Below are 11383 nucleotides of genomic sequence, written 5' to 3'. Positions count from 1 at the left end.
TAGACCAACTTGCACACAATAAGTCTTAAGAGGATCCTAATGTTTAGTCTAGATCGAGCATCCATTTCAAGGTTGGTGTTAGACGAACTTGCTTGCACACACACAAAAAGAGGACTCGACCAAGGGAGTGGGTTCATGTTAAGGTCACGGAGAGAGAGATGTGGATGGGATTGAAATCGGTAATAGAATATTGACGGAATATATTAACCAATAAGGTTAGAGGGGCAATACTTGGTCTTCCGATTGTACAAAACAAAAAAGCCAGGGAAGGTTGACGTGGCAAGGACCTACAGAAAAAGGTCTCAGGGGCAACAGAACAGAATCTTTCTTTGGTGGCTTCAGCTTGCATCTCTCTCGAATATGATATTCTCTCTTGTCACATAAAAGTGCCCTGCTTCGATTCTGCGCGCCTAGAGAGGTGGGAGAGTGGCAACTGTGTATGAGAGAGACCCCTCTGAGAGAGATAGAGAGAGAGAAGGCGGGGGTGGGCTGGGAGCGTGTCTGTGAGTTTTCTCTGTGCCCACATTGTCTTTTGCAAGCCCACAGAGAGAGTGACTCCTTCTGTCGTCAGTATATGTGCTATACCCAAGTAGCTTTCTCTTGTGTTTCTCTGCTTTTTCTCTCCGTAAGCACCATCTCTATTTTTGCTCGTCTGTGTGTCCAATATACCCTCTTAGCTTTCTATTCTTTCCATAAGCCCCCTCTCTGTTTCTGTTTCTGTTTGAGTCACTCATTTTGCCTTCCACAAAATTACTGTCCGTCCGTCTGTCTGTCTGGATATTCAAATTCACTTATACCCTATCCACTCTTCAGAGTTAGTGGCAGTCCCTCTGTATTTGTATACTCAGCTCAGTCCTCTGTTCTCCCCTGTTCTCCCTGCAGGTCTTGTGTTTGATTGTCTGTACAATCCCAGTCCCCTTTCTCCCCGGTTCTCTGTGCAGGTCTTGCGTTTGTTTGCCTGTACAATCCCAGTCCTCTGATCTTTCTGCCAGCAACTCCCCAATGGCACCTGGGACCCAACCCCCTTCCCTTCCCCCCAAGAAAAGCCGCAAGAAGTCCTCCAAACTTCCCTCTGAAACCACTCCCCTGCTGCCCTCCACCTCCACCGTTATGAAGAAGAATGATGCTGCTGTAGAGATCCATGACGGATACACCGGTGCATCCTTCAGCAGTGCAGTCTTCAGCCTCACCACCTCTGTTATCGGGGCTGGTATCATGGGCCTCCCAGCTGTCGTCATGACCCTGGGCTTAATACCTGGCATCCTCATCATCGGCTTCGTTGGATTGCTGGCCGATGCGGGAGTAGAGATGATGCTCAAATTCTCATTGTCTGGCAAGATCATTTCGTATGGTGGCCTCATGGCAGATTCCTATGGTCGCGCTGGTCGAATCCTTCTCCAATCTTGCGTGCTTCTCAATAACGTGGGTATCCTGATTGTTTACCTCATCATCACAGGTATTATGCTGTTAATGCGGAATTTTATGCTGCCTTTGCATCATCACAAAGTTCGTTCCTTATCGTTGCATTGTCCAGGGTCAATCTCACAGAACTCTGGAAGATTTCATGACAAATGCATGGCAGCATGGTCATATTAGCAAGTGTTAGGAGTGTTGCAAGGCATGGATCACCTATGCATGCTGTCCTTTATCTCATATTGTCCAGGGTTAATCTCACTGTACTCTAGAAGATTTTATAACACATGCATGGCAACATGGTTATATTACTGAGTGTGGCAGGGAAGGTAATGCTTATTTACATCACACATATTACTGGGGAATGATGTCGAAGACCAATGAACTTGATGGATGGTGAAACATTCAATTGATGAGGAAATTTGTCTAGGTTTCTCGTGATTGATGATTGGATAATATGAACAAGCTCCTACCTGTAAAGGGAATCATACTTCTGGGCTTGAAGCATAAATACAAACATTGGAGACTGTCATTCTAAAGGATACAGGTTGGGCAGCTCAAGCTGAATAAACCATTAACAACTGATGTTGTAGTGACTGTCATATATGTAGAGCTCCGATCTTACAAGATTGATGATCAGGATGCATTGAACTGGTATCTTGTCAGCTACTGCTGTATTGGCATCCCAATGTTGTATAAATCATGGTGTGAGTGATTACATGTGTGGATAAAAATTTTGGGAGGGTTTGCAAATAGCCTACAAGAGCAAAGCAATTATATCTAGTTTACTATGAAGGGTTTCACTCAAAATACGATTGTGTTGCCCAATAAGAGTTATTGTTCATTTTTCAGTGAGTTGACACTGTGTTTCGAGTCTAGAGCATTATAAGGGAGAGCCTGTGGTTGTAGATCACACTTTTTGAGACATCATTTGAGGGTGACTTAGTGAAATATGAATTTGTATCAATTGCAAGGAATGCAAGATCATTTTTCTTGTGTATGCAGGTGATGTCTTATCTGGAACAACATCCTCAGGTGTTCATCATTCAGGAGTGTTAGAGGAATGGGCTGGAGGCTCAACTTGGTGGAACTCTAGACTTTCAGTTTTCTTGTTTACAACGTTTTTTGTCCTTATCCCATTGGTCTCCTTCAAGCATGTTGGTAATCTTCTCACATATGAATTTTTGTTTTTCAGTAGTTCAAATGTTATTTTGTAGGGAGGTTCTTTAGATAGTATCTTGACACTATTTTATCTTCCTTACATTTTAGTTTTTCAATAATATGCAACAGCTTCTTCATCCACATATCCCAAGTTGTTTTCAGTTGGCTCCCTTGAGATTAAACATGTTTTAATTTTCAAATAAGTTAGGACAATTGATCCACTATCAATAAATACACCCTTAAACGCCGTACTTGTCTGAGAACAAAAAACTCATAACTAATCATCAGTAAATAAAATCTAGTTGCACTAGATTTTACTCGAAAAGGCCATTTTTTAGTTAAGATTCTTTTGGACTTGCAAGCATGAATTTGTGAGAACTACTGTAAGTGGGGCTTTTACAAGTTTAATGAGGTGGCCTACAAAAAGATCTTGCTATACATTGGAAGATTCACGATGCTTGTCAGTGAGTCTCCTGGATAAATATGGTGGACATCCAACTAAAGAGCCAGCTTATGAAAAATAGAGCATTTCTTTAAGCCTGAACAAATTGCATTATACACATATGCATGCATACACAGGTCTTAAAACTAAAAGTAGGTGCTCATCATGCCTGGAATCCATAGCCAGGGCCCTAAAGGCCAAACTCCTTTGTTATTTGTAACAAAAGGTTAATTCTGGAGCCAAAAATGCTCATATCATCTACAAAGGGGGATGTTGAAACCCAAGAATGCTCATAACATCTACAAAAGTGGATGTTGATACCTGAGATTGCTCATAATATTGACAAAATACAGAATGCACAAAGCTCATGGAGGTTCTCACTGAGGTCAACCACATCAGTATGGCACAAATCTTCCAAGTTCCATGCTAATGATTCCCATAGAGACTTGCATGCCTGACGACTATTGCAGACCTAATATTATAATTTTAAAGTGGCAAAATGCCTCCATCATGAGACATGGTTATGCTGAATATTTTCCCCAACATTTGACAAGTCTCCGTATGATGGAGAGAAGCAGTCACCCCAAGCCCATTGCATAGATTGAAAACCAAGCAATCTCTAAGGACAAGTAAAGGGCTTGAATGGAAAGCAATTAGCTAGACCTAACTATGACTAAAATACAATTAGCTCAAGTTTAGGGTTCATAGATGGGAAAAGGTCTCAGATTTGAATAAACAGGGTTGCTTTAGGCACGAAGTAATTAAATATGAAAAAGTTGAAAATCAGAAAGTTAAACTCAAGCATCGATGTTGGATTTCAAATGCTCATGAAGTAGAAGCAAAGATTTCAAAGGTAAAAATCTAGGAATGCAAAGCTGAGGCTGGATCATTTGTTTAGATGACATAGGTGTTAAGCCACCTAGAAATTGACAACAATTTATCCTATTTTTTTGGCATTTTACAGTCCTAAAAAGCATTATCTCATTAATTTTTCTGTCCTTGGCTCTGTTCCATCGCTAGCCCCACCAGTCGGCACTTTCAGAATCTACTGTGTTTTCATTATTCCAGCTTGCTGCCCATCTTCTCTAGCAGTCTTTTGTTGCTGTCACACACATCTAGACTTCTGCATTTTTCCTCAAGGTGCTGTCTGTTAGCCATGTACATATCGTGGCTGTATGGGCACTGTATTTGTCTTCTTTGCATTTCTGTGAGAGCGGCATACTTCAGCCTGGCTGACCTTTATTTTTGGCATCATTTATGGTTGGCTGACCTGATTTCTTTATTGTTCCATTTCTGTCTATTGTAGGCCACCTCTCCTCCATCTCATCATCATTCATACATGCATACTGCATCCTGCTGGAGAGAGGGAGTTTGGGAGCACTTTGCTGGTTGCCCACAACCCATGCCTTTGTACACACTCTTGTGCTTTAGTATATGGATTCTATTTCCTGAGCTCATTATTTCTGAGTTAATGTGTTCTTGTTCTTTTATTCAATTCTTTGTGTTTATGGCAGCTTCATTACTTTGCTTTTGTTGCTCCACATTCTTGTGACATGGTATCAGAGGCTGTTTGCCTTTGTTGACTTCTGTTTCAGGTCTGATCCACTTTTCTTAGCCGCTGAAAACTTTGTGTTTTGCCGATGTTGTCATTTGGCTGGCTTGTGTGCATCATTTGAAAGCTGGGCTGCAGTTTTCAGTTTATTGGCTGTCTAACCTATACTTTTATTGTTGTACCCTGTGTTTTGATAGCTGCACCTGCATTTAGAATATCTCAGCATCCTTTTCACTTAGTTGCTGATGTCTTCTTTTGTTTTGCAGTTGTTTTCACCTTTTTTTGGCAGGCGTCAACATTTACCTGACTATGTTTCCTCTTTTCTGCGTTTTCTTTCAGCTTGATGTACACACCTAAGGCGAGGCTCACATTGTGTTGGTTCTTGTGCCTCTATTCACTACACTCACTTCACATTCAGTTCCTTTCTCTTAGTCTTTAGTTTGAATTGGTCGTGCCCAAGGTTAAAGTCCTTGACTATCTAACTTGGAGTGTGGTGAGCAAAGGGTGGTTTGTGTAGAAGCGTCTCTGGTACATACTTTTAAGGCCTACCTTACATCTCTAATAACCCTCTCCTCTTACATTTGATTGGGACAAAAATAATTTTAAGGATGTAGTTCTAGATTGGGACAACAATGATGCCAAAGCATGCGTCGTGCTTCTTTGATGGATCTCAAAGGAAATCTTGCTAGTGGTTACCTCTTGTAATATCTCTCTCAAGGCATGGGAGAAGCTCCAACTTATGTATGAGGCTCCGAGCTGTTATCTTCTATGACCAGCTATGTAGGATGATTGGTTAAGGCAGTTGATACAATTCAGCCATTCATTATCCGAGTGACACATATCCCGGATCAGCTTCGCAACTTGCATCAGCTCTGCTTGAAGCTCATTTGATAGGGATTGCTCTCTATAAATTGCCTTTGGTGTTTGATGGTGTTACAATTGCCTCATGAGCTCATACATTGAAAACGAGCGCAGATGTTGAATTTTCTTGTTAGTTTCCAACACATGACATTGATGCTACTTGAGCATGAAGCTTTCTTATGATTATAGGGCAGGTTGGCATTTTGTTCAGCTCTCATTCAAGTGCTTTAGGTGCTTCAAAGAGTGGTGGTATGCAAAAGGAGAAGAAGGGTCAATGCTACTTTTGTGGCAAGAAGGGGCACTTCTGCAAGGCCTACAAGAAGCTAGTAGCATTGTGAAAACAAAAAGAGAATTAGAAGAAGACAAGTAATGACTCATTTGACTTGTCATTATCTTGGATGATTTCAAAAGATTCTAGCTAGTTGCGACGACCCCAAGGAATCGTTCTTCTAGCCCTGGTGGTTTTGTAGGACTCTCCAATGCCAAAGAGGGAGTGTAAATTTTGGTAGGGTATGCTAGCCTCATCTTTATGTAAATATGGTGGAGCCTAAGCATGGCTTTTTATAGATATTGATGAAGTTTAGTAGATTCAAATCTTGGACATGGGTTGCCTTGTAAGTTCATGATGAGAGGTGAGACAAAGAGCCGTCTTTACTTCTAGTCTATTTCCATATGAGGGGGCACTTTGGCGATTTGACCGAAGGTGAGGAACTTTGGGGGACCATATTTGAAAATGTATTGTTAGATATGCTCAATGGTCCACCCTCAAAAGAGGGCACCAATGACCCAAGTTGCTTAAACTTGTAAGGTCCCCATTATGAGGAGAAGCCATGTGTGAGCCTAGACAAGGTGCCACTGAGGGTGGGTGGGTTCTAGGAGGAATAGGAGTAGGTGCAAGTGAGGGAGGACCCCCTCGCGGTTGCCAAGTGAAAGTAATGTGAGTAGGTGCAATTTAGGTCTGTTGTGGAGTGGATCTAGGTGGAAGATGGTGGGTCTTGTTTTGACACTTCTCGCCTACACGACCCAAGCATGGTAGTGTGTGCAAACCCTATTTTTTTAAGGGAGTCGTTGCCATATAGGTCTAGATTCTTTGTTTTTATTTGAAGAAGGGGTGTCACCCTTCTTAAGACTTGCCTTCCCTTCTTGAGAGTCTTTGTCACTTTTGGATTCTCTCTTCAAGAAGAGGATACTAGAGCCCCCTTCGAAGTGGACAAATATGGAGGAGGCCTTTTTATGGATTTGGTCATGCGGCCTTGTGTAATGGCAAAGTTGGCACTTGAACTCGGAAAAGGGTTGCAATTGGGGCAACAAAATACTTGCTGCATGAAGTGGAAGTATTTAGAGGGCAGGTAACATGTGGAATTAAAATGGAAATAAACTTGGAATGGTAACATAAGATTGTCATGCTATCGTACTTAACATTAAAAAAAGTGAATCTAATGTGGAGGATGCTAGTGTTGAATTTAACTCTAAGCTATTGAAAGCAAAAGCAATATAAGCTAAACTATGATGAGAAGTGAGAGGGATGGGTGGGAATCATGGCTGATTGGTACTGATAATATGCTCAAATGAAGTAGAAGGCAATGTAGCCAGTATACTTGAAGATGTATGTTTGCCTCTAAAGCCTCCTTTATGGACATTGTCAAATTGATCTAAGTCATGTTCTCCGTGGTAACTTTTTCCCTCCCTTCCTGCAGTGGCTGTTGGGGTGCAACTAGCTGTTTTTGACTGTTTTTTGACCATTTTATGACTTTCTTTTTACTGTTTTTCATGTTGACCTAGCCATTGTTATTTTGGCATTAAGCATGCGTTCTATCATCATGTCCAAAATAATGACATTTCAATTAAAAAAAAAGAAAATGTATTTTTGTCGTACCATATCTTATAAAATGTTAAGGTACCATTTAGTACCGTACAATATTGTATCGTACCTTTTGTACTCGACAACTGTGGTAGCAGCTGGTAATCATGGGTAGAGTGGATGGTAAAAGGGATGCAGTTCAGGGTTTTGGTTATGGGAAATTGAAGCACACTCGTGCATTTGAGTTTTGGGGCTGTCAATGACCTTAACGAAAGGTTTTACATCAATGCACCTTTTTTAGCTTACCATCCCTGCATGTGGATATCCACAAATTTCAGGACTGAGGATCCATGATGCCCTATTTAGAATTTTCTATCCTTGAAGAAAACCGTGAAATAAATTCACAATCAAATGTTTCATGTTCTGAAGCCAATAATTGACCCTTGCAATTTCAGTCAAAAGTGGAGGGCTTTCCCAAACCTCTAGAGCTTGTGTTAAGCTTAACCGCATTTCATTCTCTGTTATCATGTATCTCTGAACTGTGATGATAGACCTCATCCATTTGAACGTTTACAAGAGTTTTTGGAAGTGGGAAGAGCTAGGATTTTGAAGATGCTAGACTGTGGCTGTTAATTGTTCATTAGTTATCACTAAATAAAGCATGTCATATTACTTCTTTGAGTCTAAACAACAAAGACTTGAAAGTATGGCTTCAGAGAAATGAAACACTGTTGGAGGATTAGGAGTAAAGTGTTCTCGCTTTTCATCCCTCACTAGTGTGCGCCTTCATTTCCGAGATTTCCTCACAAGACTTCTAAAGTGAGAAGGTTGAAGATATAAATTCATTTTAGCAGCTTTAACTTACTTTTTCTCCTGATAAGCTGTGCGTATCAAAGAGTTTCGAGGAATGTATTTCTCAAAGATTTAGGAACGCTCTGTATTAGGCAGACTGCACCAAGCAGCACCAAATGTGAGGAGATTGACAGCTCCACTAGTTTTGTAATTGTTGCTTCATCATGTCTGCTTGTATCTTTGTTGAGGAGCAAGTAAAGAATGAGGAGTGAGAAGGTTTCAGTGTGTCAAAAGGTTTGAGTTACAAGCCATGTCCTGAACTTAAAAATCAAACACAAAGGGTGTTTTCATTATGCTTCACAGTAATGCCATTATTGGTTTTGAATGTAAAGCACATAGACTGCACCAATTAGCCCCCTGTTTGCAAGAGTGTTGCTAAGAGGGAAGAGCGAGAAGGTTGATGGTGCCAAATTAGTCTGAAAGGTTTACCTCAATGTGGCTGCTGAGGCATTAGCCATGCATTGAACCTTCAAACATAAATTCTGAACACATCTTTCTATACTCACACCTACCGATGTCAAGGTAAATTTTTACCCAATTTTCTACTTCTTCTTGGTCTTGTCTTAATTCCATATTTAAGACTCAGGCTATTCTTAAGATGCTAGACTAGTTTTTACTCAAGACCATGTTTGATCAATGTCCAGTTGACAATCCTAGGCTTTTATTACTGGATAGAATCTATAGGTTATGGAGGTGCTTTCATTCTGTTTTGTATGCAACATTCAGTTGAGGATGTGCCTGTTGTTTGTGAGGTGATCTGGTAGTTGTTTTTGGGAAGGGTGATGGATATTTTGACACTCGCTGGTAAGTTGTCATTGTATGATTAAAAAAAATTAAGGGTTTAGTGAGAGAGGTAGGGGTTATCCAGTAACACGGATCCATATGCAAGACCTGCTTTACATTTGCCAAGTCATATTTCTTCTAACTGTGGGCATTGTATATGTGCTGAAGCTGTCTTTCAAGCAAGGTGGTGAAATTGAAGAAACAGAAATTCAAGGAAACTTTTGTGCCTTCTGGATTTCAGATTCTCTGCGGCTCTCATCTGCCTTGTCAGTGGCACTAGCTGTGATGTTTGTCATTGTGATGGCAGTCATCACAGTCGCAAAGATTGCTGTAGGACATGTCAATACACCAAGAATGTTTCCGGATATTACGGATCGAGAGTCTGTACTTGAGCTGTTTGCAGTTATTCCTGTTGTCGTGACTGCATACATATGCCATCAATCTGGTAGTACAATCAAGTTCCTTTTGAGGAGAAATAATATTTCCCTATTGATTGGCCTTCAAGCTGACCTCAAATCTGTCTGGATGTATTTGCAGTTCATCCAGTACTGAATGAGCTTGAGAATCCATCAGATTCCCAGGGTGTGGTAAGGATATCTCTGGCAGTGACAACGTGTATTTATGTAGTGGACGATGTGCTATCAAATTTTGATGAAGATCTGGGAGTCCCATATAGCACTGTGCTGTGTGACATTGTCCGTGTTGGTTATGCCCTTCACCTCTTGCTCGTCTTCCCCTTGCTCCACTTTACACTTCGTCTGAATCTAGATGGCCTTCTATTCCCAGCTTCTGCACCCATCTCCACTGACACCCGGCGATTTGTGCTTGTGACTGCTGGAATTATGAGTGTAATCTTCATGGGTGCCTACTTGGTACCAAATATCTATGCTGCATTCCAATTTACTGGATCCACTGCAGCTGTGTGCCTCGGTTTTATATTTCCTGGCATCATTTGCTTAAGGTAATTTGCTTTTAAACTCTTCTTAAGTAGAATCCCAAGTACAAGGCACTTTCAAGCGGCTCTGTTTGCTTATAAATTATACCATGTTCTTGCAGAGATGTTCACGAAATCGCAACCAAAAGAGAGAGATATATTTCATGGTTCATGGTGATTCTAGCTGTGGTGTCAAGTGTGGTTGCCATATCAAGTGACCTCATTAGCCTGTTTACAAGCGACAGCTCCTCCCCTTCAGGGCCTGTTGGTACTACCTCAAGCTGGACTTGACGGACCTTTAAGGAACTGCTTTATACTTTCAATTAATGTAGAAATTCACACTCTGCAGTGATAAACCTTACACAGTTGTAGTCTTTAGATAGCACAGCCACAAAAAAAAATCATTGTACAACCACCGATGTTTACATTTAGTAAGCAGCAGTAATGTTATATATGGAATAATCCTGAAAAATGGGGCCATTGCCCTTACTGCATAGTTTCTAAGAGGGCGTGTTAAAGCAGCACACTCTGACAAGGCAACTTGTTCGTTGTAAGCTTAGTTTGGATCCTTATTTCTTGTATGATGCTATTATATACAAATATACATCAATAATTACCCCTCCTGTCTCCTTTATGCAATCCAAGCAAGTCAATGGCGTCTGAAGCTACAACACTTCCGATTGCTTATCGTTCTTACTGGGTACTTAAACCCAAGGGGATACTGCATTCTCTGTTGTAAGTGCTCTGTGAACTTCCTGATGTGGATCATTGGTGAAGTCATGGGAGTCAGGCTGTGAAAGTTCCGAATGCAATATTGAATATATCTTCCTAATAAGTTCTTAGGGAAGTTGGTCTCCAAGAATCTAAAAGGAACTCAGCTTCTTTGGAGCTAACTTTTCTGCTCAAATGCTTCAACTGGACTTCTATGGAGCCAACTCAATGCTGAGGCTGCTCCAGCTTTCTTCGATCCAGCTTAAGAGACAGTGTCTATATGCCTGGCTGACTTTGATTCTTGATCTTTTACAATACCCCCTCGTGGGTTGCTTAGTTATGTGTATTGTGCATTCTCTTGTATCACATGATTACTAGTGTTCGATTTGAAGGCCCAGGTTGCTAGTGAGGTGCCCACACATTTGTTGTGGGTCTTTGTGATCCAAGGTCCATGTAAGAGATGCAATAGCTCCAGCAAGGGTTTAGAATTCTCTCATAAAGTGCATGCTCGAAACACTTGTGTTTCACAGTCGTAATCATTCCCAAGTACCAATCCCCTTGAGAAGGTTGGTTGCTCAAGCTTCCTTTCTAAGGACAAACAATTATGGAGTATTGATGCTTCATGGCTTTTACATGCATTGTACTAAAACACTTAAGGCATTATACATCTGGATTGAACATATCTCACCCTAACCAGGTTGAGAGGGCATCTCATCTTGGCTTGAACGAGCTCTCTACATAGCCCTCTGATGTAGGGCAAACAGACAAAGTCCATATAAAGAGATACCGATCATGTTGCAATGTTTTGATTTGTCTCATTCGTTACAATTGTTTTGATAAAGTCAATATTTTGGTGGCCGCCAAGCTATCAAC

At 41.0% G+C, this 11383-nt stretch overlaps 1 protein-coding gene across 1 annotated transcript; it reads left to right on the top strand.

The window, feature by feature from the left end:
- The first annotated feature begins 435 nt into the window (after positions 1–435).
- On the top strand, positions 436–10415 carry LOC148041742 (amino acid transporter AVT6A-like). Its single transcript, XM_087681910.1, has 5 exons — positions 436–1456; positions 2419–2574; positions 9107–9310; positions 9403–9826; positions 9922–10415. Exons 1-5 carry the CDS (start codon positions 1003–1005, stop codon positions 10088–10090), a joined length of 1407 nt encoding a protein of 468 aa, XP_087538036.1. The 5' UTR covers positions 436–1002; the 3' UTR covers positions 10091–10415.
- Positions 10416–11383: the final 968 nt, after the last annotated feature.

The sequence above is a fragment of the Lygodium microphyllum genome, chromosome 1, assembly GCF_053477565.2.
Source record: "Lygodium microphyllum isolate KBCC chromosome 1, Lygodium_microphyllum_v1.1.10, whole genome shotgun sequence".
Lineage (NCBI taxonomy): Eukaryota > Viridiplantae > Streptophyta > Polypodiopsida > Schizaeales > Lygodiaceae > Lygodium > Lygodium microphyllum.
The sequence above is the reverse complement of the archived record's forward strand: the minus strand, read 5'-3'. Positions and strand labels throughout refer to the sequence as shown.